Source organism: Fistularia commersonii, chromosome 5 (assembly GCF_037954325.1).
Source record: "Fistularia commersonii isolate RoL2024-O1a breed Wild chromosome 5, RoL_Fcom_v1.0, whole genome shotgun sequence".
Taxonomy (NCBI): domain Eukaryota; kingdom Metazoa; phylum Chordata; class Actinopteri; order Syngnathiformes; family Fistulariidae; genus Fistularia; species Fistularia commersonii.
In genome coordinates, this window is record NC_141288.1 from 18,421,123 (window position 1) to 18,448,603 (window position 27,481).

Sequence of the window (27,481 nt, forward strand, 5' to 3'; positions counted from 1 at the left end):
TTAGATTTACGTTAAGGAACATTTGTATTAAGAATGAAAAAGGAAAAACATACTCATATTCACATTGACATGCAGTGAAGTGTATGGGCTAAATGTCAAATATATTTATCAGCTCTTTACTGTGCAAATTCACATTTTATATAATTTCCTTGTTTGTTTATCATAGCATCTGTGTATACTTCCTGTATTATGGGATTACTGAGAAGGGAAAAGAAAAGAAATCCCTGAAGGGGATGAGCTAAACTATTATCATCTGCAGTATTCAAATATCTGATGTGAATCTGACTCATCAGTTATGCTTAATTTTTGAGGATCCTAATTTGTATACTTTGACTATTTAAATAATAGTAGAACGATCAGTGTGTATCACACACACACACACACACACACACACACGCACACACATAGGGCAGCTGGTCTCTGTCACGGCTCACGTTTATGCTTTTCGTTGTACGACATCAACAATTCTTTCCTCCGGTCCTGCTGAGTAAAAAGGCAATTTGAGAAAAAATAAACCCAGTTTTATTTCCAGAAACAGGTTGAAAACATCATACATTAATACAAACAAAAAGACAAAAAGCTACCTTTTTTTCTGGAAAGAAAAATAAAAGTATAACCTGAAGTCAATCACCATTACGGAGGGGAGAAACACAGAGAACTTGCAGTTCACTTTGCAAGCAGCTGGGGATGCTAGTCGTATCAGCCCTGATACTTTGGATAGGGAACCTTCTATAATAAGCTAAAACGAAAGCAAAAACCATACATTAAAAGTAAAGTGAGCAATATAACTTTGCAACTGCTTCTCTTTTTGAAAAAACTACCCTAAATCGATTTTTTAAGATGCAAAACGCTTCCAACTAAAGAGACATCAGATATTGAATTATCTGATTACTGTCTCACAAATGCGCTAATCACAGTTCTAGTCTAAAACGAAAAAAAAAAAAGATATTGAGTGAATGTGTTAATCCATTCTTCAGCCTGTACTCTGAATTTGCTCCGATTTACAATCTCCCAGCGTGCTCGGCCGAACCGCGACACCCTCCCGATTCAGCTCTTTTTTTATTATTATTATTTTTTTTCTAACTCAACCTGATGATCTCGAACTTATTGGGCTTTTTCTCTTTCAGGGGACGCGGAAGCTGCTCGCCCTGGCCTTCTCCGGTCACCTCCTGCACCTCCTGGGCCTCATTGTCTGTCCCGTCCTGGCCCCCGTAGCCTGCATCCGAGCCACCCGTTTGTCTATCCTTGGGACACTCCCCGTTGTAGGTCTTCACGTAATCTTCCACGCGCCATCCCCTGAACTCTTGCGGCTCTGAGCATACAAGTCCAGTGTAGTAGACCCCTGGGTGGTGCTTGAGCCAGTAGATCAAGTAGTGGATGTTGTAGTCGCAGATCCAGGGGTTGTTGTCCAGATTGAGCTTCCGTAGGAAGTAGAGATCTTCAAGTACACCATACTGGAAGTAGTGAAGACTGTTGTTGGAAAGGTCGAGCTCGCGCAGGTACAAGAGGCCCGCGAACGCAGCTGGTTGTGAGAGAAAGCAGAAGAGCGGACGTTTACGAACTGCACATTGTAGTCACGGGCGAAACGAGGGACGTACCGCCATCGAAATAATGTAGACTCTGGATTTAAACTCAAGGATATTACAATCAAAGACTGTTTTTCCAACATTGTTATCCACTCATAATTATATACTGTCATCTGGTCATATATTTTTTAATAAAGTATCATTGTCGGTTGTAAGGTTTATACAGTATTTTCACAAACATGTATCTAGTAATTAAAGACATAAGCAAGTAACTATTTCCTCTGCAGGTTTTGTACTACTAAAATAAAATAAAATAAAATAAAAATCATGAAAAAAAAATCCTGGAAAATTACAAGAACATGTTTTGAAAATTAGTCATGATTCAAGTAATGCAATTAAGATTTTTGCAAAAATGACCAGGATAATAATATTACTACTACTAATAATGTAAATAAAGCAAATAAATCTTAAATCAGCTTATTGATAGTATGACAATTAGCCCTTTCAATGCAGTGTAAATAATAGTATTTGTCATCAGCATAACTGCTATTTTAGATCCAAGATTATTAGTGCTGAAGAATTTTAATGATAACTGTTCTAAAAAGGAGGAATTATTTTATGGAGGAGGCCATGTGACCCAGACAGAGAGCAGAAACAGGCAAAATGTGGCATTGCTTGACGTGCAGCAATGGGTTTATGTGTGTGTGTGTGTGTGTGTGTGTGTGTGTGTGTGTACGTAATTGGCCTGTGAAGAGTGTTTCATGCAGTCCACTGGCCTTGAGCTCAGCTTTGATCTTAACACAGCGGAAGAGGGAAGGAAATAGGGGGAGGAGGGAGGCGAGGAGGACGAGGAGGCTGGTAAACATATAGAAATCAACAAATATGAACGGTCTGAAGAATTCAAACGGACAGAGACGTCATAACAGAAGATTGTCGCTCATCGCCGGGACCTCCGAGTCGACACTCGCGACGGACAGATCATGGAGGGATAAGGAACAAGTCTTCGGCGTCAGCTCGCAAGCATGACTCTTAAATCATCTGCCGGTGCATTTTGTAGGAGACAACAGCGTGGAAGATGTTTGTAGAGGTGGAATTAAACATGCATGGGATGAAAGAGACTAGTCTACACGCCACGACCCTCCATTACTTTTTAATGAGACTTCCACATGGGACGTTACGAGCTACATGCTTTTCCTCAGGGGGTTTGGGGTGCGTCTAAGGAAAACCATCCAGCCAGAAACACTGCCTTCTGTGTGCATTTTAAACTCATCCCTTCCAACACCAATTACGATTAACCATCTCTTTATATTCTAACATAAATAATGTTTAATGTGCCCGTTTTGCGCTTTCATTTTCATTGCTTGTTAAACCTATCAGGTCTGTGAACGTAACTGCGTTATATCCTCTGCGCAATCTTGTTTAGGCGACTTATAAGTCCGAGATTCTGTTTTTCTTGTTTCTTGGCGTTAACATCGTCATCGCGAGCGAAATAGTTTTTGTTTCAGGGAAATCGATCTCATGAAGAGAACAGTCCTCGACAAATAGTGTTTTTGGTTGGACGTGTGATGATTGCCAGTCTCAGAGAATAAACCAGCTGGGATGCCGGACGTGAAGTGGTCAGGAATGGAATCCACTATTGTTTTCCGGAAGGTCACTCGATGAAGACGTGTGGTTTCGTTTAGGGTGCTCCCGTTTGGTCTGGCGTCATATGCGATGAGCTACACGGAGTCATTTTTTCCACTAAATGTGGATATACTTGAAAACGCACACATCTGCATGTATCAAATAAGTCTGTATATCAGGTGGTTAGTTCACGTCTTATCTCGCTCTCGCACCGAGCCGAATGCTTCCTGTGTTATTCCCTCTGTGATCTGTCTAAGCCGCACAATGTGACCTAAATTCGAACCAAGCTTCTGAGTTGCAGTCTACAAATACGAGCTACGTATTCACACAGACCGTGCCTTTGGATTTGTATTTAAAAACACCTGGAGATCCACCGACTCTGTGGCGAGGAGATCTTAACAAGAAACATATTTCCTCCCCCCGCGATGTTCGGATGTAGATTATATGACCAGCCGAAATGGAAAATATTCAACGATAAATTCAATGTTGGTTATTTAAAGAAGGTTTAAATGTCACTATTAGCTGCTCTTGACAGCATTTACACACAGATAACGGCTGTGTGGCTTCAGTTGTTACATCACTAGGGATAAAGTGTGGTTATCATGTTGCAATATGTCAATAATTTATATATAACTATACATGTATGTATATACATATTATAATTTGATATAACTTTATATATTTTTAATTATATATATAAAAAATGATATGATACATATATATATAATCATTATATATATATATATTTATATACAATTTCATATTATTCATTTAATAATATAATTAAATAATATAATAATTTGATAATAATAATAGTAATAATGATAACTTCTGTATATTATAATTTATTTATAATTTGTAATATATACATATATATAGTGGACCATCGCTACTTCACGGTAAGGCTTTTGCCCCCTCGCAACTTTTTGCAGTTCTGTTCTCGCGATTTATTTTTCCTTAGCGTTTTTTTTGCAGGTTTTTTTTTTTTAGAAATTCTATTCGCGCCTAAGAGGAAAAGAAAGAGGAAAAATTAAGGTCATTTAACTAAAATTAATTCGATAAATTCAATAAAACATGAGATCTCCTTTGCTGGCATGCACAGACGGCGGGGAAGCGGAAGAAATCGAAGATACCGGTCTTACCGCAAAAGCCCTTCAAAATATGTTGGTTGGTCCACTTTTGTTATTAGATTGACGGGGCCATGGCAGTTTATTAAACCATTTGTCTTCTCGAAAAATAAGCAAATATATATATGTTTCCTGTAACCTATAATGGTGCATTCACCTGGTTCATCCATCCATCTTCTACCACTTATCCTGCACTCAGGGTCACTGGACTGGTGGCCAGTCAATTGCAGAACCACATACAATTTTCACGATTTTTTTTTCCAATTAACCTGCCACGTCTTTTTGGACTGTGGTCGGAAAGCGGTGAAAACATGCAAACTCCACACAGAAGGGTAAGAATCGAAACAGGATACTTCGTGCTGTGAGGCCGAAGCGCCAACCAATGCGCCACTGTGCCGCTCACGAATAAAAAAATCTGAAAAAAACTGCCTATAAGATGTTTTTGAGGACAAAGCTTCTACGTCTCTACCATCACGTCTCGACTTTGCGGAAATTCCCTTTTCGCAAGGGGTCTCGGAGCGCGAGAAGTGAGGGTCCACTGTCTATGTCAGGTGTGTCCAATACGTCGATCGCAAAGGTAGCGTGTGCAGATCGCATGGCATTAAAAGGTGGACGTCAGCCCGTCATCCTCACTATGAAATTTGTCACTTTACTGACAGTCGGTCTTTCCAATCTGACCTTTTCTGACACAGGTGTCACTGTGCATGTGTACATAACGGCGCGTTGTAGCAAGCTAGCGAGTTAGCCTCCGATTTGTCTTCTAAACTTATGGATATAAAAATGAGTAGGGGAGCTGGACCAAGTGAAAAGACTAAAACGGAATGGGAGAAGGACTTTTTTTTGACTGTCATTTTCAAAGTGCGTTCGCCTCATCTGCCGATCTGCCATCGCTATACAGAAAAAGGGAAATGCGGAGCGGCATTTTCAGTCTGTTCACAAAAACTACAACGCCGACTTCTCTCCGAAAAGTGAGCCGAGAAGGAGAAAGGTGAAGGAACTAAAATCCCAGCTGTCAGGGCAGCCGTCATTTTTGTCACAGCTAACTTCAACTTGACTCCATTCCAGTCATGAGAAAAAGGTATTCACCAAAAAAGTACTCTGTTGTAGTGCCATAAAGCTTCATGCAGTTATGCAAGAGCCATAAACATTCATTGTGTTACGTATACTCAGTAGATATATCAATAAATATATATTCAGTATTTTAAGTGGAGGTAGATCATTTTCACATGGTCATTTGAAAAGAAGCTCACAAGGCAAAAAAGTGTGGGCACCCCTGGTCTATATATACATATATATATGTATATATATATATATATATATATATATATATATATATATATACATATATATATGGGCCAGTCGCTCTTACCTGTGTCTATGTTGTGCAAGCTGTTATTGCTGAGGTTGAGCAGTTTGAGGTCTTTGGACTGCAGGAACTGCTTCGGCCTGAGATGTTTGATGTTGTTTGTAGACAGGTCCATTTTAACTATGTCAGACGGCAGGTCAGATGGGATCGTGCTCAACGCTGTGGAGAAGGATAAAGTAATGGAGGTTATTTCACCTAGAGAAGGGAAAGCGACATTTTATTGTATCCAACTGTAAATAAAAACATATCCTCTTTTGTGAAACTACCCAGATGGCCCTTTTTTTCTTTAAAACTACTTCAAATAAAGAGGAAATACATGGGGTGCTACGGAACAGATGTGCACAATTAATGAAATCTAAATTTATTACGCAAACACCAGGGACAGCAAGAGAGCTGGAGATCTTGTTTGTGCACCTCTAAATATCTTCTCAAGATGTTGTGTGGGTTGTGTGTTACATTTCACATTCACAAGAAGCAGCATGTGACAACAATATTTCACTTCTGTGTCAGAGACAAATGTTTCCACTAAGTTCCACCTTCTAGCCTCACACACACACACACACACACACACACACACAAACACACACATTTCCACCCTGGACAATTGTCTTTGAAGACCCTAATGGTTTTAACAGGGATTCCCATGTTTCCCAACCAGAAGACCAATTCTGTCAGAACACTCAAGTGGAAGTTCAACGGTGAACTTCAAACCGGTGTCGTGCAAATTAAAACTCTTGCATTTCATCCCCAGACCAAACGAAATTAATAAATACATAAATGAATAACAGAGTCAAAGATGATCTGGGTCATTGTGAGAAATCACCGGAGGATTTCTGCAGCTTTGCCGCAGATGAATGGATGCAGATTTTGGGTATTGCACAAATGTAGCAGTGGAAATTCTGCAGTTAATCAGATACATTCTCTTTATAATTATTATCACTATTCTTAACGGCACCCGGATGACCTTCTGAATTCATTCGAAGCTGCGTACACATCAGGGGTGGGCATTATTTTTTTATTATTTCTGGTTAATTTTTATGCGTGGGCCAACTAGGTATCATGTAAATTGAACAAAATAAAAATTGCAAAAATTTAAATATTTACATTTTTTGGCATTTTATTTCAACTTTAAAATCATTAATGATCATATAGATGTATGGCATTTAAAATTAAACAAAAGGGAAGAAACTAGGAGTTTCTAAATTCAATATTGAATGAAAATTAAAATATTCAACAAAAATAAAAAATAAAAAAAGCAAAACGGGCCGGATGTGGCCCGCGGGCCCTAAAATCTGGTATATATGGTGATCTACTTGAGTGATTTGTAAGCAATTTGCAAATGAGCTGCAGGTGTGAGAAGGTAAACACGTTCGCTCGGTGAAGATTTATTTTGATGGAAAAGCGCTTCTTGAATTTCTCGTTGGGGTCGGCGGGCGGGGAGACGACATATCTCATCGGATGTTTAGATACCTGAGGATGAGCACGAGTGTGTGGACCAGTTTCCTGCTTGTGTTTATTTACGCTGCACAATTTGGTAGAGAGAAATATTTTTTTTAATAGAGCAGATGTTATATATTTTACACGTGCATTAAACCGCCACAGATGGCCTCTCATTGGGTAACTGCGCTATAAATGATCTCAGACGTTAAAAAAATATAATTGCAAACAGTGAGAGGGACAAGCAAATATACGCACAGATGTCGCGAGTTCATTCAGGAAGGGCAATTATTATTATTCGGTGTTGTGGGTTTCAAATAGCAAATAAGAGTGCTTGCTCCCATGTTGCAAACCACCAGTTGGCTGCTGAGAGGACTTCAAATCAATAGGTATTCCATCATTACGTCCACATCTTTGTTTCTCCTTCCAAGAGTATTTTCAAATTAAGAGCCAATTCTTGGAAACAGAAAAAGCGCACTCATATTCCCAGGCTCCGTTATGACAAATCGCTCATCGGCGCTTTTCTGCCAAAAACGGAAAAATCCTCGGCGGGCAGGAGAAACATATTTGTGTTGTTCCGTGTTTTACCTCGAGTGAGCGTATTTGACTCCAGCGCCAATGACAGTGGATTACCTAAGACGTCTCAGACATGAACGAGAGAAGGGGGAATAACTTGTTAAGATGAGAAGATACAAGCTTCGTGTTCGTTATTACGTCTGCTCTTTGAGCGCTCTCCCCACAACCAAGCCGGGAGGCCTTCATTAGACACTTTTGGGGCATTTTGTGATTTGTAATGGAGCAAATCTTCAGGATCTTGTTCCTACTTTAACATCTGGGTGTATGTGTGCGCGTGAATCATCCAGGGAGAGCGAACCAGAGAGGGAACATGACAGGGAATGCATGTATTCTAGCTTTACTCGGTCTGCTGGAGTCATTATTTCACTGCACATGTGAATATCTGTCCTTTTTGCGAAATAAAAAAAAATGCTCTACCGTCCGAGAAGATCTCCCTCTAAACATTTTACCCGATGGCAACGACGCCTAAAACTTACCTTTTTTTTCAGATTTCAAAATAGGAGGTTTTCCTGCACGAGAAAGGCCGTGGGATGTTATTTTATGTTGACTTAGGGATTGTAATTCAAGTCGTTGAATATCACGACCATAAATCTCCATAATCTATCCATATAAGTCAAAGGCTTGCGTTTAAGGAACTCTTTGTCTTTCGGGGAGGGGCCTCGTTTCAGATTTGAAAAGAAAATGAAAACCACTAATTTAAGGCCATTAGCTGTTTTGCAGGAATTCAAATTACAGCGCCTGCTTTATGTCAAAATGCCAGCTTTTAAATCCGCTCAAGACACCATTAAGTTAACCATTTTCCAAAAACACCCCGCTGCGGCTCCAACGCGTCTATTTTTCGCATGCAGTTTGTGCGAAACATGCATCGTTCATGTGCGGCTCTTAAATAACATAGCGGCAGTATTTACACCGGTGGAGCTTCGCCACGGCTGTGAATAAGACAGAGTGCGGAGCATTAAGCTACACATTTGTCTCCATATCCCATTCCAGGGAGCGAAAATTAGAACGGTGGATGATTTGCACGTACGTGTAAGGCCGAGCGAGGATACGCATCCTGTTTTGCCGGGAAACGGTTACCTTTATATCGTTTACGGCTGGGGTGTGAGGCGTGGTGTTAAGCTACTGAGTATTTAGACGGGAGAAAAGGGGGAAGCGGTTTTCTCTTTTTGCTGCGCTGACAGAATTACCCCAGGGTCGACTGCGGTTTGTACACTGATTTTACAGCGGTTTGGATCCACGCCTTCAGGCTGCACTTGGAGCGCGAGGTATCGTGTTACAGCGCCTCGACAAAAGATATGCTGCATTGGTGTTTCAGGTAGCAGGAAATTTGTTAGTATTCTTTCACTTTCCGCAATTTTGATTGTCTCTCCTGACTCGTATTGAGATGAGCTTGTTGGAGGGATATGATGTTTGCATTGAGAAAATGTTTGCCGTCCATTATCTGCTTTTCATTCGTTTATTTATTTTTTGATCGTGAAAGGCGTGTGTTGTGAGTGCTGTGATTTTAGGCTGCCGTTTTTTGCGAAACAAATAAAAAGTAATGATTCAGTTCTTCCTGGCAAAAGACACGTGTCATTGGGTTATTTATCAAGCTTAGTTTTGCACTTTGCAGAAAATAACATGAACATCCGTCATCATTAGGGCACCTGCGGCTCAGTCCAACTCCCATCTCCTCTCTTTTCTGTCTTTTTATCTGGCAAAGTGTCCTCGGGAAATATATTGATGTCGCCAAGTTGCCTGATGGTCTTGAAAGCCTTGTCGCCGTCGTTGTGTGTGAATGAATGGATGAATGTTATCCAGTGTAAAGCACTTTGACCATTTACCATTCAGGAGTAACACATAGAGGTGACTATATGTTGAATATATCATATCACTGCGTGGACAATCTGATAAATGCGAGTCAATGTGTTGTTCCTTATTGCCACGAGATTGCTTTTTCACATCATAATATAAAAAAAATAAGGTTGTTCCATCGCTGCTTCGCCTCAAAGAACTCTAAATAATCCTTTTCCTGCAACTGTAATGAAGCCGGACATAAAAAGAGCGATTAGGTCGTCAGAACCGATAGGCCAATTTATTTCCTTTCGCACTCCATTAACAGAGAATTGTCCTTGTCAAAAAGTGCATCGAGAGGTGAACGTTTGAAATCACTCGTTGAAATATTTCCAGACAGCTTTTCGGCTGCAGTTGTATAAGTTCTTAAGGGAGGTTCGCCTCAACTCCATGCACACCTTGTCTGCTTCTCAGGCTCCGAAATTCAGTTTTTCTCCAATATTTTCACAAGTCCTTCATTCACCTCAACACGGAAGTTTTTCCAGGGTAGAGAAAGCGGAGCCCCAGAAGACAAACATCAGCCTTAACAGTTACGTTTCCAGCTTCACCCTCCAAAACAACTGCAAGGATACTTCCTGGCAAATTGATGATTCAGAATATTCTCTTCCTCACTCACCCGCCGCGATGACTTTATGGATCATTTATTTCTTCTGTTATCTAATTGAACCTGGGAGAGCCTTTCACAATATCATGACTCATGATGAGATGGTTCTCAAGGAAGGGAGGGAGGGTGCCTGCAGGAGGTTTCAATGCAAAGTCCAAACAAAATGGACATAAACTGAAGGAATGTTCATGCAGAGCATGAAAATCCGCTGTGGTTCACCCAACAGAAGAAACCATCGAACCACAGGGATGTGGAAAATGGAAACAAAGGAAACAGATAGAGGAGAGGAAAATATAGGGGTTTTCTTTCTTCCTTTCCATTCCCTTTTGAAAGAAAACATAATAAATTTGTTCACCCGCCTCGCACCATATGGGAAAATGATCATTCATGCTCATGCCGATTTATGTTCACGTTATCTTCAGATTCACGAACATCGACGTTTGGAAAATCCCTTTTCGAGATGAATCTGAGGTGAGCTAATTCAACGTGAATGCCGAAAAGCGCTGTGGCTGTGTTTGCATGCGAATTCTTTGGCGCAAACCAAAACCTCAGGTTTGACTCAATTTGTTTTGGCTGACATGATTAAACAGAAAATTTGTTACGCCACTTCGGAAAAAAAACTCAAAATTGGAAGCTCCCTGTTTCCCGAGAAAAAGGCTATTTATGGCGCGGAACTTTTTTTTTTTTTTTTTTTTTTACTGTTTATCTTCGCACACAAACAACACACACGTGAATATATCCATCCATCATCCCCCGGACCCAAACGATTTGGTTCGTGATTTCCAACATGTGTCGCACAGCAGTGGTTTCTGCAGATTCGGATGCGTTAATAACTTGAATTAAATGCAAACATCGCCCGCTGCAGGAGGCGCACTCGTACAAGAAGCTAAATATCCAAATGATACGACGGGAAGATGTGAAATGAGCAAGTTATGGTCTTCCGGTAGAAACGAGGTGTGGAGGACTCAAGGGTTCACTGGAAACCCAAACAGAAATTGGAAACCGAAGCTAAGAGACAGTAGAAGCCATTGTGTTGTCACACATCTGTGAAGGTTCTCAATCATCCAACTCTTATTTTAGCAGTTGGACTTGGTTTTTGTCCTTGAAAATGTTCCTCCTTTCTTCTTCAGTTCTAGAAGTCTGCTGGGAGTTTTTCAATATTTACCAGCTGGTGTCGAGGTTGGGCACTGGTTTGAGTTGGCTGTGGTTTATGATGTTATTGAACCTGTTTCCGTGTAGGAATCGGGTTAAACTGGGTTGTCGTGTTTGTGTTGGGAAACAAAGGGAAGGATTCATGGGACTCACCTATTTGAACAAGGAATCGCAATCGAATGTGCAGATCGTTGGAGAACAAAAAAAGTACATCTGCTCTGTTGGGCCGAGGCTCGGTTTGAGCTGGTTTGGTTGGACGTGAGTGACCTCACATACTCTCCAGAACGTCCATGACCGTTATTACTTGATTAGATTGTACAAACAAACACCTCGGTCTGGTAGATATACCTTTCTGATGGAACAGGCATTTGGTGGAAATGCTCAGAAAGTATCTGTGTGTCTGCGGAAAATGGAAAACAATTTTTAGTTTTTCAAACTCCTTTCTTTTTTAGAACTGGTCAAAATGGGTATTTCTTTTCAACCAACCTCAGCTCTATGTTTGGCGTCCTTTGTTTGAGCCAATTCTACCAAAACTGCTTTTCCTGTGCAATTAGCCAGCGTAATTGCTGTATTTTCTGAGAAAGTACACCACAGCTTTCGGTTTATGGCTTTTGGAGTAGTTAGAACAAAAGTCTCGCTGCTGAAGAGATTCTAGTACTTTACTCGCTTCTTTTATGGTGACTGTGTACTTGGATTGCGATGTGTAATGTACCTTTTGATAAGTTTAGCCCAACGATGTTGGAGTCACATAGTTACTTCAGTGGAACTGGTGCTCGAACCGACATTTTATTTATCCATTTATTCATTCATTATCTACACTGCTTATATGGGGTACGGGGGCTATCGCCGCTTGTCATTGGGCGAAAGGAGGGGTTCACCCTGGACGGATCTAATGGCCAAATACAGAAACATACCGTTCACTCTTTCCTTAAGATGCCTGGGCAATTTTAGTTCTTCTTCTGCATGTTTCTGGACGGTGGGTTGAAACCAGAGAACCTGAAGAAAACCCACGCAGACACGGGGGAGAAGATGCAAACTCCACATGGAAAGGCCACTTTTCAACATTGAACCAGTGACCTGCTGATATTTCGACACGTGAGTAACTAGCGATGAACGTGATTGGGTAATGTGACTTTTAAAAAAAATAGTTGCTACAGCAGTTAAAGCTGTTCCCTTCTCAAAAAATGTAACCAGCAGGTGAACTTGAATCCCTTGACAATCAGGCATATGGAGCACGGTCTGCTATTCACCCACTTTGGCTCATTTACAAGATTTACACATATCAGTTTATTGCCCAATGGGGGAAATGGATAAAAACAATTCCTTCCTGACTCAAAGTTTTCAAACTTGGTTTACGTTTAATCCCAATGAAACACCTGCAACGGTTTTACAGTGATCAAAATCTGTCTGCGAATAGATAAACAGAAACATCCGCTTAAAAGCACCACTGCTGTAGCTGTTGCTACGGTTGACCAAAAACTCCACATGTTAATTCATTTTCTGCAGAGGTGGCTAAATCTGTTTTGTTCCTGTTCTTTCATCCAGTTCCCGGTCCTCGACGCATAAAAGCACCGATGTGGCTTCGATCATTCGATACGTGCCTTGCGCTTACAATGCGCCCATTCAGATAAAAAGTAGGACCCTTTGTTTTTAGCATCAGCGACCATGGGTATTTCTGAATTTGTCCAAAAAAGTCACTTTTTGTGTCTTTATTGTGGGCTATTTCATCTCTTTTTTTTTTTTCTTTCCGTCCGACGGCCCCCTTTTAATTTGGACCTCGAAACAGCCGGTACCCTCAAACCTAAATCACATCCCGTGTCATCACGATGAACTGAAACGCTGTCTCGGATTCACACCAACTAAGATTTAAGCGGCCGGCTGTATTTTTTTTTGAAGGCGGCCTATGTTCTCCAAAGAAAGCCATCTTTCACTGAACAGCGACAAGCCAAAAGCGTACAATGCATCATCTGTTTTCTGCAAATCCTTTTTGCATATTTTCCTGATTATTATTTTTTCTACAGTGGGACTTTTGAATCGAGTCTTTATCTGCATGACTAAAAGGTTTCTGTGTCGTACTCCAAATCTGGCAGTTCTAGTCACCCCCCCATTTTAGTACAGTAGGGCCTCTTGAGTTGTGCTCCATCATGAAAGTAAGGTGTCCGATGCATCTCTGCTACAACTAGCCATTGAAGTCAACTGTCAGAGACAATAAAAAAATTCACTGCTCAAAAAACAAAACAAAAAAAAAACCAAAACACTAAAATAACACATCCTAGATCTGAATGAATGAAATATTCTAATTAAATACTTTGCTCTTTGCATCCTTGAATGTGCTGACAACAAAATCACACAAAAACGATCAATGGAAATCACATTTGTTAACCCATGGAGGTGTGGATTTGGAGTCGCACTCAAAATGAACGTGGAAAAACACACGACGGGCTGATCCAACTTGGACGTAATGTCCTTAAAACAAGTCCAAATGAATCGGTGTTGCTTCCTAAGTGGACTGTTTGATTTCACTGACTCGGAGTGACAAGCGTTTCCCTTTATTTTTTCGAGTCGTATAAATAAATGAAATCTCATTTGATTATCAAAAGCTGAAAGCAGTTCACAGCACAGATTAAGAAATTATAAAATCATCTGTCTCACCTTTGTTGCTACAGTCCAGCAGAGGTCTGGGGAACATGTAGGTGTGGCACATGGATGTGGCCACTTGCCTGGTTTTGTTAAGCGGAGGCTTCGGTCGTCCCGAATCTCCCGGCCTTCCGTCCCCATCGGAGATGTCCGCGCACAACATATCCACGCTCAGTTTCTTCAGCTTCTGATCTTTCAACGAGAACGGCTCCGCACACTTGGCGTAGTTGCCCAGGTTGCGTTTACTCGGCACCTGCAGAGCCCTGACCAGGTTGTCCAGTGAACAGTCACAGTTCCAGGGATTCTCGTACAGACGGAGGTAGGTGAGTTTGGGCATGGGGAGCAGGATCTCCTCGGAGGCCGTTTTCAGTCTGTTGTTTTGGAGGAGTAACACGGTGAGCTTGGTGAGGCCGTTGAACGCTTGCTCCTCCACCATGGAGATGTCGTTCTGCTGGAGGTCCAGGCTCTTCAGTTGGGTGAACTGGGAGAACATGTTGTCTCGCAACACCTGAAGAGGGGGTAGACGTTCAAGTTGAATTCATTCGTTCGGTCGATATTTCCGAGGTAGGCGTGTTCAGATCGCAACAATCTACTCCAGGGGTGGGCAAACTACGGCCCGCGGGCCACATCCGGCCCGTTGATCTATTTAATCCGGCCCGCCAAAGATTGGTAGAGAATTAACAGTTGATTTGGATCAATGAATGTGGGAGCTCAAACAGGACATTATTTCATTTTTGAAGGTACTTGAGAATTTTCCTGAGCTGGATGAAACAGATTGAGTTTATGATTCAGCCTTTACTGTGGACATACTGACACACATGAATGAGCTGGACGTGAAGCTACAAGGGAAAAACTGGTTTGTGCATGAAATGCAAGCAAACGTCAGAGCTTTCAAAACCAAGCTGGTTTTATTTTCAAAGCAAAATGTCAGACGAGTCAGACATGTACTGTTCGCTACCGCGTTTTTTTTTTTTTTATATGCATCGTATCTTGTGCCCGTCTGTCAAATTTTAAAAGCCAATGCGGCCCCTGAGCCAAAAAGTTTGCCCACCCCTGATCTACTCAGCTGAATGTGACGGAAAATACACCGACTCTTGGTTCTCAAATCCTGCTCTCGCCGTCTCTACCGATTCAGCTGAGAGTGCTAAATTTTCACCTTGATGAAATGAACTCGGTGCTATTAGGTTTACAAGTCCTTGGATGATTTTTAAAGTCGAATGCCTTTACGCTGGTTGAAAAGCTACGCCAACGTCTATCTGTCTGTATTAAGGCTGAGAGAACAATGATGCCTTTTTGTGTCGACTTTCCCGAAGCATCCATCCATCCATAATGAGGTAGCAATTTAACCCAAATGACCGGGTCTTTCTAACATCAACAAAAAGTTATTATCTTCCCCGAACGGCGGCGTTTTCGTGCATTAACCGCGGCACCGACACACTTAGTTGGTGTCTTTTCTAACTGCTTTGCAAGCAACAGAAGTAACATTATTATAGTTTTTTTGAAAATGAAACCATCTGCCTGCAAGCCAGTTTTACGAGAGCTGCGAGACTATACCCAGACGCTAATCTAAGCCATAATAACAAAACAGCTGGAAGCCTCGAGAACAGATAGATTTCTGTGTGCAGAAATGGTCCGATATTACTGTTGGCCGCCGTGATTTACAGCAAACACACCGAGCCCCCATGTAGAGATCATTTACATTTGGAATTGCTGGCTTCATGCAGCTCTTCAGTGCATTATTAGCTCGAGAGCTAAAAATCCGTTAGGATTTGGAAAACCATTATGGCCATGTTTTTTTTTTTTTTGAAAACCAAGTGGACAAATTTACAAGGTCCTAAACATACGATGGAAAATGGTTAAAATAGTCTTTGTAATTGATACTTTTCAGATGCTTTTTTTGTCTCTCTGTAAATTGTGAATTTTGAAACCGAACTAAAATGCCATGCATAAATCGGCAAAAAAAATTAAAATAAAATAACAATAATAATGAAATTATGTATCCAAACTATCTAGTTTGTGTGGGATTCTTTGTGCGTGTCCTCGACATTTGACAGCTTGATTTTATTTTTGATGGGAAAGTGACAGTAATGTTTTATGAACTGCAAAAATTAAAACTGTGGGATCTCTCAACACGCGGTGAAACTAAAGCGTCGATGGATCGGTGCTGGGGATTTGGAGCTCATATAGATGCGCTGGTCAGTGAGACCTGTGGAAACACGGTTTCCTATTTCGACATGACCACCAGTTTTACGCTATTTGTTTTGGTATTCCTGCTGGAAACGCAACCAGCAGCGCTATGGTTCTTTCTCAGGCCCCTGTGACCTGACCAACCAGGGCCAAGAATTTCAGATATGTCAATTTCATTTCTTTATTTTTGGACTTTCTTTGTTGTTTTCCACACAGCTGAGTCATTTGTTAACTTGATGATTTATTTGATATTTATACCGCTTATTGCTTATTTTGGTCGATCGAAAGAAATAAATAAACATTCAATGATTCACTGAGTCTGTCCTACGTTTGGGCAGTTGAGGGTCTCCAATGAACCTGCTGCATAAATTTGGGTTGTGGCAGGGAGGACAAGGATTGTGCAAGGAGGATATGGATTTCTCTAGCGGAGGGTTGGGCAAACTTTTTTTGGCTCAGGGGCCACATTGACTTTTAAAATTTGATAGACAGGCCAGATCAACACAAGATAAATACATATTTGAAAAAAACGCATTTGTTAACAGTACATTTCAGACTCATTTGACATTTGTCTGACATTTGGTATGAAAATAAAACTAGCTTGGTTTTGAAGGCTCTGGCATTTGCTCACATCACATGCACAAACCGTTTTGTTGTTTTCCCTTGTAGCTTCACGTTCAGTCCTCCAGTAAAGGCTAAATCACAAAGCCAATCTGTGTCAGGAAAATTCTCAAGTAGCTCCAAAAATGAAATAATCTCCATTTATTGATCCAATCATTCACATCAAGTATGAATTCTGCACCAATCTTTGGCGGGCCAGATTAAAAAGACCAACGGGCCGGATGTGGCCCGCGGGCCGTAGTTTGCCCGCCCCTGATCTAGGAGGCGTCTGGGCCTGGAGACATAGTCTCTCCAGCGTGGACAAGGAAAACGAATCCTAATTTCTGCTGTTTTACTCTTGTCGATGATTTGTTCATCTCAGTGCCGGCAACACAATGCCTGTCTGGTCTTTGCATTGAGGAAGAAAAAAAGAACAAATCATTGCATCCATTACGATCACACACACGCGCACACATACTTAAAAGGAAATTCGGTCTGATCTCAGCGCCTCGGTTAACGGTGCACAGATGCTCATTGTGTCAACAAGCTGGTCTAGTTTAGGGTCACACTAATAGGCTTTAGGCGTGATCTTGCCAGAATTTGATGCCAAGGACCTCATTTTGACATTCTCTGATAATTATCCCTGTCTGTGTCATGTTTCTGGATTGCAGCAGGTGGTCTGGTTCTCAGATCTCGTGAGTGGAAAAGTGTCTGTACTCGCCTGTATTTTATTCCTGGCCAGCAGCAGGTGGTGAATATCTTTGGGCCAGTCTTGCATCACGGTAGTCAGCTGCCTGTCCTGACAGTCCAGGTACTTCTCTCCCGCCTCCATGTACTCCTTACACTCGTCCGTTTGGCGCTTCATGACGGCGGCCCTGCCTCTTCCTCGCACGCGGCCCCGGGCCCTCCTCTCGCCGGCCCCCGATCGATGGCCTCTCCGGGGTTCGGCCGAGTGGAGGAGCAGCAGCAGGACGCACAGAGGGGTGAGGAGACGCATGGCGGCTGGGTCGACGTCAACGGGGCCGTCCGACGGTTGTTGCGAAGGGATGAAAAAAAAACCTGTCACAGCTGTGCGGAGACAGAGGTGGGGGGGGTCGGTTTTCAAATGTTTTACTTTGCACTTTAAACAAATGGAATATGTGTTAATATTTATCCGAACGATAACAATAGACGTCCCCCTCCATGCGCCTCTAAGGCTTCGCCTGAAACACTTCATTTGTTCTCGTTATTCGTCCACGTGGGTCCACCTGTCGCTCGCTCTGCCATTATTTGGGTTTAAATCTCGGTTACCTCGCGTAAATTCTCACTTTGGCTTCTGCATCGCCTCGATTCTTCCATCTGAGTTGTAATCGAAATAAAAGCCTCTTGAAAAAACGTTCCCCAAACATCATCCTAAGTATGTTTGCATCCCATAGCCTGACTATAATAATAATATTACGTTAATTGCTTTATTTATACAGCAGTTTAAAGAAAAAACACACGCTCGCTCAAGGCTTCGTACAATACGACATATGCATTTGCCAAAAACGCACACGGATGAGACGCAACCCACAGGAACAGGATTTAAAGGCAAACAGATGTGAGCGGATGGAATGAGCTCGGGGCAGACGGACGCATCAGAAGACAAACAGAGGGAAAAGGAAATGATGAAGAGGCTCCTTTACATAGACGGGCCCCGAAGAGCATCTGAACACGTCCAGGAGCGCTAATGGAAAGCAATTAAAAGCCGCTCGGTTGCAGAGGGTTGATGAAGGAAAGGGGAACAACCTTAATAAGATGAAGATGGAGGTGGACGTCGGAAGCGAGGAGTCTGCAATTAGATGCTTTAAATTTGATGGGTAAACTTTGAACCGGGTTTAAACGGGAGGCAATAATGATTTGTGACTCGTATTAATCAGTATCCCGGCCCCTGTAGTTTGAACCGGTTGAGGTTGTTCGGAAGTGTAATTAAGACAAGAATAAACGGGAAATGATGAACGTTTGCAACAGAATTTCCATGTATTTGGCAGATGCTGAGGCATTGATTTCATTGGAATTACTCAGCTGGAAAAAAAAACAAGACCAAAATGACATTGGTGCTTTTTTTTTAAATTTAGCCTCCGGTCAGAGAAAATGCCAAAACCGCTTTCATGTGGTTTCGGTGTTTGTGGAGAGAGGTCAATACGCACGCTGACTTCCTCAGTAGAATGGTGAAGCCGAGTTCTAAGGAGATCAGTTTTGTGGAAGCAACTGACTTGGAGTGAAGGACACAGGCAGGAGGGTCACCAGGTCCTGGAAAACACAAAATCCTCCAAACTGATATCTTATAATCCCTTTCCATGCCAATGTGTCGAAATCATCCATGCCGGGACCTGTGTCATTTTTTTTTTTCTAACTCAATTTTTATTTAGTTTTTCTCCCCATCAATATGACAGGTACATATACAACATATAATGAGATGATTGGTTGTTTATTTTTCACCTTTCCTGTTCCTACTGATGTTGTCCATTGTTATCCTCCATGTTGTTGGTTTTGCTCTTATTGTTGTCGTCTGCTGTCTATTTATCCGTGGATGTCATGCTATCGTCTATGTCTCTTTGTTTATACTTACTTTCATATTCATATTTATTTTACCTAGTTTTTGACATTATAACTGTTACACTGCTGCGACAAAGGAATTTCAGTTATCTTATTATTATATAGTTATATCAAATAATATCTTATCTTATCTTATCTTATCTTATCTTATCTTATCTTATCTTATGATCATGTCATGACATGAAATATTAGAGGTGAGAAAAAAAAACTCCACATAGGTTATCTAAAAGGATATGATGCGTTTGTTGATCAATGTATGTCATATAGCATTTTTTAATAATAATATTATTTGCAATATTATCAAATAATACTGATAATAATGGTTTAAATGTTGCATATCTTAATATAAGCAGAGATGGAGCATGAGAGTTCAAATGTGTGTTATCATAATGTAAGACTATAAAAAAATAAATAAATTTGGAAACAGAAAATCCAAAAGTATCTGAAATGGTTTTTATTTAGTCTCAACCAGAAACACTTTTTGTAAAATAGAAGAATGAAAACTTCTCGGCTTCTCAGCACTTTATGGTAGAGGAAGACCCCAAAACTTCAGCAGGAGACCCCTCAAGACCCCTTCGAGAGCCTGTCGAGGATCTGTCTCCGATGGACTGGCCCCGCTCTATAATCAATATTGAGTAACTTGAGTAAGTTTAGCATCACCACACGTGTCTGATAACAGATACAAGTTAAATGTATCACTGAAATCTATTAGAATAAAACTAATCTCCATTGTGGTTTCTCACAAATGAATTAGTGTGTCTGATTATCCGTTTCGAAAACTCCCGCTCCTTGTACATACTGGTATCAATAATTTTTGCAAATCGCCGAAATCGTGTTTGATGTGTGTCTGTTTGAGTGTGTTTATGTGTGTCTGTGTTTGTGTGTGTGTGTGTGCGCGTCTGCATGAGCACATGTGCACTTTTTTTTTTTTTCTTTAGAAAGTGAGTCATAGGTCTCTTGAGCGATCAGAAGCAAAAAAATGTCAAGATAAGTTTGCCAAATAAAACACCCCCCACACTCACACCCACACACACACACATCCACGCACATGCATGCACATGCACGCACATGCACGCACACATACAGACATGCATTCTGAGTCAGTCCATCTATACCAAACCACAGCCCCCTTACAGTCTCCTGGTGTCTCATACAGTGGAACAAGCCAGTCAGTACAGATGGTATCGTTCCGTTGTGAATAACAGACCGGCCACGGTGGTTTGATACAGGCAGAAACAGCTGAGAATGTGTCTGTGGATGCGCTCTTCAGTCCGTTGAGCGCGCCTCCCCGGCAGCCCTCTGCCGTCCCACCATCAATCACCTCAAACGGAGCAAAAACATGAAATGCATTCAGTCTCTTCCTCCAACAACAATAAAACGACTGCGCCACGATAACCGAGTGTTCCCTTATAGAGGGTAAATCTGTCGGTTTCTACTTTATAAATATAGATCCCGCTAATAACTCCTTGCATATGTTCGCCTGTCTAGGATATGATTGTTTTTCAAAACATTGGAGATCTTTGCTCGTCGACACACCAGAACACAGTAGACCGAGGTGGCGTGCATTCGAATGGTGATTTCTGGCTGCGGCAGAATATGAATGTATGACGGAGGTTTCCAGTCGGGGGAGAAAGCCATCCCAGGAAACGTAAGTCGTGGTCAGGCTAGAGACCAAAATACCCTAAAACCGGCAAAATATAGGGGATAAACATGTTGGAGTATTTGGTATTCAGTCACAGTTCTGACTTTCTCCCAGAATCGCAGACTCAAACTAGCTTTCAGCATCCCTGTAGACAGTACGATAAATCACTGGCTGACAGGTTGAAGGAAAAACCATCTAAACCTTACTGTTAGGTATTAGATGATCCTCACGTCTCCTTGGAGAACAAGTGAGACTTTATTCGAGGACCGGACACATCGTTGAAATAATATTGGCTGTGCTGAGAGGGACGGTTTTCTATATGTGTGGTTATAAGAGTTAAGTCGTATCCGCAGCCTTGGGTGCTTTACAATTCTCTTTCACGGCCAAATGACTTTCCTTTCAGAACTTATATATACTTATGTTTTATCATTAGATCATTCACCGAAACCTTCGGACGCCCTCGACCCTCTCTAAATTTGATTGGTTAATGTCCAACCACGGGCTTTTAGCGCTCATGTTACTTCCTGGGTGTTACTCAGATTGCTTGACTGGAACAGAGCGGTGATGCACTTTAAACAATATTACTCTACTTCCTTCTAAAGTCAGTGAACCGTCTCCAAACCTTAACACCGTCGGTTCCCAGATCGCATTTCAGCCGCCGCGGCTAGGAACGGAAAGTCCGGCTCCTCTAAGAAGACAGCGGTCACGGTCGGCCTGCAACATCTGAGACACATTCCAGCTGCGATGGTAACCCACCCTGGCCAACCCGCTGCGGTTCACCTCATGTCCGTACCAACCCTCATTCCGGCCGAGCAGCACTTACCACTCGAGCCGCTTCCCCTCGGACCATTTCAGTGTAAAGAAGTCCCGTGTAAAAACTAAACAAAAACAAAAACAGCATTTTGGCCAAAGCCCTTGCGGTTTTATCCTCTGACCACTGATCGGGCCACATTAAACATTACGCATACACATAAGCTAAGTGGAATCTTGGTAGTTATGTGCCTTTTTTTTTTTTTTTTTGGGCAATGGAAAAAGACACGAGCGATAAATCATCTATTTTTCTCTTTGCGATCACACATCCATAAAGCCCAGGGGACAAGAGGGTATTTCCATGTGCCATCGGTTATCCCATCTATTTTCAACAGCTCCTAGATTTAATCGAAGGACGCTTTTAATGTGTGTGTCAGTCCAAAATAATTCATGATAATTCATGAGAGTGAAATCTAAATCCCTGACCAGGAACTCTTGTGGATCGCATTTTAATGTATGAAATTGCAGAATCACAAATTTAAGATACTAAGATAAGATAAGATAAACTTTCTTGATCCCTATAGGGGAAATTCATTTATCACAGCAGCGTAACAGATGGAAATTGAAAAAAAAAAATCAAAAAATTGGAAAAAATGAAGTAAATATGAATATAAATATAAAAAGAGAAGCAATAGAAGACAAGATAGCCAGACATCAAGGAATAAATGAACACAGTGGAGAACAACAACAGCAACAACATAAAGGAACAGTAAGGGTGAAAAATACACAACCAGAACTAAACTATATAAATCGAGTGACAACGGCAATGACAAGAATAAAATCAATAAACTAAAATAGGCAGGAATGCGTGCAGGCTGGGACCAACAAGGATAAGAAAGACTGCAGAGTATATTATAGTATTATATTAGATATATATATAAATAATAGTATTATATTATAGCATTTTTGTTTGACTCGCTTGGTACGATTCAGGAAAAGTGCCAACAATGCCTGGCTAGTATTTCCAGCGTTCCCTTCATAATAGGGAAAAGCCCTTTGGTTTATTAATAAAATACCTAAAAAATGACGTCTACAGCCTTTTCAGTGTTTAATGTAATAAAGTAATCAGTGACAGTGCTCATATTTCAAAGTGTTTGAGGATATAAACGAACAAAGACAAGCATTGACAGTAGCTGAAGGTGCATCGTTGTGCCAAATAAGCTAACTTACATTTGTTTGTAGTCTCTGTCTAGTTTACACAGCACTATTTGGGTGGTCCAGAATAAAAGGTGTTGAATCAAAACAACATCTTTGGCCGTAGCTCAGAGAAGATGAGCCTCCATCACACTGTGTTATTGTTTCACACGCGGCGGTTGAAGCCATTGTGAAGCAATCGCCTCCTGGAAAAAGTCAGACGGGCTCCAAAAAAATTGAATTCTCATTTTACAAGGAGACTGTGGCTTTTACCAGCGTCTGCCCGCAGAATAAGAGAAATGTTGCGTGAAATGACAGAGTGATCAACGTTTCTCGTGCTTTGCAGCCAGCGCCTCTGCCGTTCCAAGAGCTCCTCACAGTAGATATATTTCCATTCCCTTAAAAGTTGCCATTCAAAAGAGTCCAATTGAGACATTAATTATCCATAAATGTGCATATAAATCACACGTTCTGCTCCACAGTTGGGTTTGTACCATTGTGCCCAACAGTTGCATCACAACTAGGTGTTTTACCGTCGGTGCATGAAAAAGCGATTGATTTATATGGTCTCGGTTCCTTCTGTCAGGCGTATGTATGGCTTTTATATTGGGTGCTAATCATCGGACATCTTTTTCCTTTACAGTTCTGGCTCAGTGGTCAAAAGCTTTACTGGAAGACCACACTCGGGGAGCTCTGCCTGCAGGAAAGGTACTAAAATGGCTCCATGATTGGGTCATTCAGCCGTAATAGAGACAAATTTGACAGACGACACTGAACAGGCTATTACTTCACTGTTGTATCTGTAACTTTATTCAACTTCTTTACGACGTTTACACGGCGAAACAGCTAACAGACTTGCTCCGAAGAAAAGGAAGGGGAGCGGAGTGTGCTCGGCAGACGTGAGCTGCGGGTCAAAACAAACGAACCGCTTCTCTCTGAAGTCTCTGGTGTCTCTCTGTGGGGAATTTGTTTCAGGAAATTCAGTACGGGGACTATTTAGTCGCCTCAGACTGAATCAAACGGTACATCTCTCTCCAGCGCATTAAACACGCTTCAATCTTTGCTAACTAAACAGACCATTTTAATTATTGTAATCAATCAATCCATGTTTAATCTTTGTCGGCTGTTGTTTCACCGTGTCATAGAAACCGTGTAGGAACAACGCGGAATGAGCTCTTGGTGCAGAATAAAACGGAAAGTACGAACGAATCGGGTGGTTTGTCACCCACACCCACATAAGGACGGGAGACAAACCTAAATCATGAAAACGAAGAAATTTGGGCCGTTTCATTTCGGCAGACCAAAGGAAAGAAAGACGGGACGGTCTCAAACATCATCACGCGCCACCTACGAGAGGAAAACCAGGTGGGAAACGCTGACGGGGATTATTAAGAATTCAGATGGTTTGGGTTTACATGTTCAAAAACCATTTGGTCACTGATTTTCCAACTCGGCAAAAAAGAGCAAAACGAAGAAAATTGGAGGTTGGAAGACAAGTTGTAAATACGACATTCTTGTCAGAGGCTGAATATGAACGAGACAGAAAACATGATATCATCAAATCGTGAAGCCGACAATAAACCTACCGGGTTTATAGTTTTGGATCCAGCTACAAAAACACAACTATTTTAGCTGCACAGTCATAAAAGTCAACCCGCGTACAGTTGGTTTCAGACTCAATCTGGTGGTGCAGCAAGAACCTGTGTTTATGCAGTCCCCCAACCTCCTCGCTTTTTTTCCACCGCTGCATGGCCATTACATAATCAGCAGACATATGTGTTCCTGACTTCGGGGGTTGTATCCGTCCAGACATCTGTGTTAGCAATAGGTCAAGGGGACAACGCACGCATATTGTAATATAAATTGCAGCGTCACCTGCTGAGAATCACCTCCAAACTCCAAAGAAGTACCTGGATGACGCAGCAAGGCAGCTCAGAAAACCAAGTTCGGCGCGCTCCCGTGAAAAGCCCTGAGCCGGCACCGGTTGCTCACACAGCGTTCATGCTCCAGTAACACCGAACAGAGAACCGGGGGGGAAGGAAAGTCCACAGACCTTCAGTGCAAACTACCGTGAACACAAGGGCCACTCTGTTGAAGATTGAAATGGAGAACCATTGGGGGAGGCAACACAAACAAAGGGGAGCGGGAGAAACTCTTCTTTGCAATCATGATAATAATTATATTTTCAAAAATATTTGGTTTCTTCTAAGCTGCTTGCATTTGTTTGCAGGGACACGCGTAGAAGCTGCCGTCCATCAGCCAGGCAATTCATTGCATAAAACAATCTGACATTAAGATGGACAGGAGGTACAAGCTTAGAGGTAAGGGTTTTATTTTTTTTAATTTTCCTGCCAGACAGTCTCCCGGTAAGCTAACCTCACTGTGTTTTCTTTGGGTTGTGCTTCCTGTACGTGTAGAATGTGTTCGTCGTGTTACGTGGCACGAAAAAGCCACTCTGCCATCCATTACAGGGAGAGAGGAAGGAGGGAAAGATTGACAGCGCAGACTATAGGGACCCAAAAGGATGGAGGGAAAATGTTTAACTGCATACCTTATGTGCTAAGCTGGAGGATGAGACACGGATAGACACAGACATTTATTGTGTATGTAGACAGAGCGAGCGTGACGTGAGAGAGAACCCTAACACATCCCGAGAGCCTAATTGAAACCAGATCGGTAAGTCTCTGCAGCGAAGGAGAAGAGAAAGGGAATTTTAAGTAGGAAAATGACACTTGGGGCTTGTCAAAGGGATCAGAGATGCCGAACCTACAAGCCAAATGGCTGCCGCATACTTATGGAAATTTAGCTTTCTCATATTATCAACAACACCCATGAAAACAACGACTAAAGAAAAGTAACATCCCCATGGACGTCGGATTTCTCCCCCTCTTAGGGGGTTTGCTTGCAGGCAGCTTTTAGCTGATGACAAGCAGACAGCATTTAGCACTGCCCCCGTTTCTTGGCTGCATTCAATTAGGACCGAAAACTATTAACAAATCATTGAGTTTCGTCTCACAACACGAAGCATAAGATTCCCAGGCTCTCACAATGAAGACGGAGACGTCGTAAAAAAAGCATCGCTTTCATCCATTCAATTGGTGTAAGCCAGCATAAACTACTTAAGACAACTGTAACTTGGCACTTGAAAAATTTTCTCTGGATGTTTTGGAGATTGTGTGTGTGTGTGTGCCCACGTGCTGGTACGCAAAAACACACACAATGTCTTGAATTGTCAGTCAGCGGTATTGATTTGTTTGGATTGTGGCCAGATATGTCTGTACCGTAAAGACAGATTCATGCCATAGCTAGAGCACACACACACACACACACACACAGACACTCACACATAAAGTAAGCAAGCAGCTTCCTATAACTCGAAAGTGCTCCAGATGAGTGGCTCTGTGTGGAGCTGAACTAGCAGAAAAGTAAGCAAACCAAACGGGCAAACTTTGCAATGAGCTCTAAACTTGCAAGTCAAGCTTTTTTTTTTCCCCTCCTCTTCCTTTTTTTTTTTTTTTTTTTTTTTTTTGTAGCTGCATAATTCCATTATGAAACCACACATTGCTCTGCTTCCCACAGCGTGAGTCTGGAATTTTACTGAAACCTAGAGAGGCGCTGATATAGCCGCAGACATATAGACATCACAACGTCCACCTCAGTTAGACATTACGCCAATGTGCAAACCTGTTACACGTTTAGACCGGATGAATGGTTTTCCCGACTATTGTGCGAGTTGATGAAAAGTACTCACTTCCGATCGAGCGTCTCTGCTCTGCCCACTCATTCATCCGATATCCATGTGTCTGCCTCTACTTGTGTGCACAACAGTGAGTCGTGGGTAAAATAACCTCATGTTCTGATGTTGTGTTTTCTTGTTTTTTTTTTTTTTTTCAAGAAGTTGTAATTAAACCCCCTTTTACTCCGGTGTGATCTAAAAGTCTTCCTCAAAACAGCAAGGTCTGTATATTTGTTCAATACCTGCAGAACAAATTGTTTCAATTAGAGTGAATGGATTTGTAAAAACTTTGCAGATGACCGACACGTGCATCCCTGATGCATTTTATTATGTCACAACCTGCAAAATACAATTCTATATAAGTCTCCCTAACTTACTGAGTATGCACGCCAAAGATGTCTGTAAAACATTTTTGCAAAAAGATCTGTCGCGCTTCGGTCCAGTTGGAGGGTTTCAGTCCTACCTGTCGAGGAAAAGAATCTGGCTCGGGTTCGTCCACGAGGACCTGCAGATCACCAGTTGGTCCCGCGTCTCCGGCTCCTAATCCTGACATGAGCGCTGCCTCTGAGCCAAGAAAGTCAGCCTGGCTGCCTAAACTTAGTGCTTGCACTGAGGAACCACTAACTGCCTCTCCAATCTCTCTCTCTCTCTCTCTCTCTCTCTCTCTCTCTCTCTCTCTCTCTCTCTCTCTCTCCCTCCCTTTCTCTGCATGCATGGAGTGACTTGTCTACTGCTTCATACAAGCTACCACTCTCCTACTCCCCTGCATTTCACCTACTCAGCTTGACTCTCTGTGAGCACAAAGGGTGAGAGAGAAACAGAGAGGCTGTGAACAGAGTAAAACTGATTCACAGAGGAGCCACAAAACACACATGGAAACACACACACACACACACACACACATGCACGCACACTAA

General features: G+C 41.9%; 1 protein-coding gene and 1 long non-coding RNA gene across 4 annotated transcripts; one reads left to right on the forward strand and one right to left on the reverse strand.

The window, feature by feature from the left end:
* Positions 1–506: 506 nt before the first annotated feature.
* Positions 507–27,352, reverse strand: lrrc17 (leucine rich repeat containing 17). 3 transcript variants are annotated; one of them, XM_086147128.1, is made up of 6 exons: positions 27,028–27,352; positions 18,834–18,936; positions 17,387–17,733; positions 13,897–14,389; positions 5,646–5,801; positions 507–1,522 (listed from the first exon to the last, which is right to left on the reverse strand). In XM_086147128.1, exons 3-6 carry the CDS (start codon positions 17,660–17,662, stop codon positions 1,080–1,082), a joined length of 1,368 nt encoding a protein of 455 aa, XP_086003254.1. In that variant the 5' UTR covers positions 17,663–17,733; positions 18,834–18,936; positions 27,028–27,352; the 3' UTR covers positions 507–1,079. The 3 variants fall into 3 exon arrangements, with proteins under 3 accessions (XP_086003254.1, XP_086003253.1, XP_086003256.1); XM_086147127.1 differs by lacking the exon at positions 18,834–18,936; XM_086147130.1 differs by lacking the exons at positions 18,834–18,936; positions 27,028–27,352 and adding an exon at positions 26,942–27,016.
* On the forward strand, positions 20,774–25,149 carry LOC147234268 (uncharacterized). The gene is made up of 3 exons (XR_015106176.1): positions 20,774–20,890; positions 23,472–23,536; positions 25,059–25,149. It is a non-coding gene; the product is annotated as an uncharacterized LOC147234268 (long non-coding RNA).
* Positions 27,353–27,481: the final 129 nt, after the last annotated feature.